We start from the raw sequence: 2529 nt of genomic DNA, 5'->3' as shown, positions 1-2529 counted from the left end.
GCCTAACTTGGCTCACATTTCTTCTTTCCTAAACGCCAAGTTCTCCGGTTTAAGACACAAATACTAGCCTCTTTTCAAAAAGGGGGGGACCACCTCTTATGGACAGAATTTCGATGCGCAGCCAGGATCCGGAGAGGGGCCGGTTTGGGGACCCAAAAAGGATTCCATCTCTGCTTTTTGCAGACGATGTTGTCCTGTTGGCCTCATCAAACCTGGACGGTTCGTTCTAATAAATGGACAAGAAGTGGTAATATTTCAAGCAGTTATTTATTTGGATGCTTTTTCTGGTGTCTCATGATCAAAAGGCATAAATAGAGTAGATGTAATAAATCAATAGAAGCTCCTTGTACTTATTGTCTCATAACAGCATTCATGTCAATTTAATAGTCAAAGTACATTTCATTGGAACATTTTAATGTAAGGAACGATCCTAATCACTACGGTGTCATTGTTTCCTCTTTCATTTAAACCTCATAGGAGCTATGCACTGCTGAGAACAACAAACTTATGTATGGCACTTTTCAAATATAGTTTCACACCAGTTACTCATAATCGACCATAAAGAGTCAAGACATGTAAATACGGTAATGAGAGGCTTCTGGACGCCTCATCGCTTCGTGAACAGGCAGAAAACATTTCCTGGTCCAACGCTGGGACTGAAAACCACTGATGATCAATGACTGAAGATCAATAACTCTCTGTGCAAACAGTTCTCAGGTCCTTACGGTGACGTGATTCTGAAACCAAAGGACCATGAGGACGAGGATGAGGACGAGGACGAGTCATCTGTCTTCCGGTTAGCGGCATGCAGCAGTCTTGGTACAGACGTCTCTGGACACAGAGCTCCCAGCTGACCCCGGTGCTCCTCCCAGTTAGCATACTGGTCTGACAGTAGAGGTTACGGTGGTGACCTGACACTAAAAGTTGAAATAACTGGTGAATCACCAGGTCTTGTAACTGGACCCCCCCACACAGATATCCTCAGCATCTGCTGCCAAGGAGTAGATGCATCAACCTGCTACATAGCCAAAACACAAAATGCCCACCAAGCACCCATCCTCATGGGGGGGTTATTAATATCCCCATGAGTAAGCCTGGAGGAGCTGGGGGGGGGCACCCACAGCTTGGGTAGACAACCCTCTACCAGCATCAAGAAAAGACACCCCCCCTAATTAAAGCTCTATTTTCCTCATATCACTGGGCAGGAAGCTGGAGTAGAGCTGACAGGATGTGGTCAGAGGATATGCTGCCACCCAGTGGACAGGAACAGGAAGTGCATAAAGAGGAACACGAGGGTGGGCTGATCACACGCTTTAATGCCCCAGTGTGGTTTTGTTTTTCTGTTCCAGTTCTAATGGACACAAAGAGACCAGATCCAAACCGGACCTGCTGGTCTCAGACGTGTCACCTGATCGGATGGTTTTGAACAGTTCTCGTTTCCTGATCACAGAGACAACCGATGATTTGTGTTGATCCAGGACAGAGAGCTGCTGGGGGAGGAGGCAGCTGGTGAACCAATCACCTGAGCTCACAGAAGGACCTCCTAGATGCTCAGGGGTCTCCACCAACGAACCCCTCATGTGGTCCGGTTCTGAGCACAGCGAACTTTAGCTCTACAAAACCAATGAGAACAGATAGGCTGTAACCGAAACGGTTATGAAGGTGTGTGTGTGTGTGTGTGTGTGTGTAAAAACTACCTGAGTGTCTTCTCTGAATTCTGCCTAGATTGGGAGGAACTTTTAAACTGTGCTTCCAGTCTGGAGTAAATTCCACCTGTGAGCTGAAGAGAAAACAGAAAACACAAGACCTGTGAGAAACCAAGAATTCTGTGATGGAGCAACAAACTATTTATTTTATTATTTACGCTCATTTAAACATTTATGAACCCTCCCCATACTGATGTTAAACCCCCTTCTATCTGTATCACCTTTTCCCACATTCCCAGACTGTTTAAAACACTTATGTATTGAAGAAAAGTCGCAGGAGGAACCGTCAGTCTCAGAACGCAGCGCACATGCAGACGCTGTCAGCCAATAGCATGTGCGTATGGTGTCATGTGACTTCCTACTAAAAATCCAGGATGAGGTGAAGCCGTGTGTGTGTGTGTGTGTGTGTGTGTGTGTATCTGCCTCTTTAGTATCCTTGGATTTGCTCTGCTCCTGGTCTCCAAACCTCATCCTGTTCAGAAGACCAACGATCTCCATCATGCGATGCTGGTCTGGTGGATTAAAACAAAAACGGTTTGAAAACCCCAAGAAAAAACTAACACACAAAAATAAAACATGAAAAAACAGTGACGTCGTGTCACTAAATCACCGTTTCAGAGTCAAAGCAGTCCATAAACTAAAGCAGCTTCACACATGAAGGCTTCTGGGATCAGTTTTACTTCCTGGTGTATTCCAGAATAACTCAAATATTATATTATATAAACACACATCTTTTTACCATTAATTTCTTGTTTAATGCTGATGACGTGTTCATTCAGCGGTCAGGCGGTCCCTTCAGCTGACGTTAAAGATCACTTCCTTA

General features: G+C 45.0%; 1 protein-coding gene across 10 annotated transcripts in view; it reads right to left on the bottom strand.

The window, feature by feature from the left end:
• Positions 1 to 248: 248 nt before the first annotated feature.
• The window catches only part of sanbr (SANT and BTB domain regulator of CSR), an 11852-nt gene continuing 9571 nt past the window's right edge, over positions 249 to 2529 (bottom strand). For 6 of the 10 annotated variants that reach the window (XR_011037337.1, XR_011037335.1, XR_011037336.1 and 3 more), the window contains 2 exons: positions 1698 to 2218; positions 249 to 1613 (listed from right to left, as the gene is read on the bottom strand). Coding sequence is in view for 1 of the 10 variants with exons in the window: in XM_068327706.1 (XP_068183807.1) it covers positions 1577 to 1613; positions 1698 to 1780; positions 2130 to 2218 (209 nt within the window). In the remaining 9 variants the exon portion in view is untranslated. Of the gene's footprint in view, positions 1614 to 1697; positions 2219 to 2445 lie in introns of those variants that run through there. The other 4 variants (XM_068327706.1, XR_011037341.1, XR_011037340.1 and 1 more) reach the window with 4 other exon arrangements.

Source organism: Antennarius striatus, chromosome 11 (assembly GCF_040054535.1).
Source record: "Antennarius striatus isolate MH-2024 chromosome 11, ASM4005453v1, whole genome shotgun sequence".
Lineage (NCBI taxonomy): Eukaryota > Metazoa > Chordata > Actinopteri > Lophiiformes > Antennariidae > Antennarius > Antennarius striatus.
This window is presented reverse-complemented; position numbering and strand designations above follow the sequence as displayed.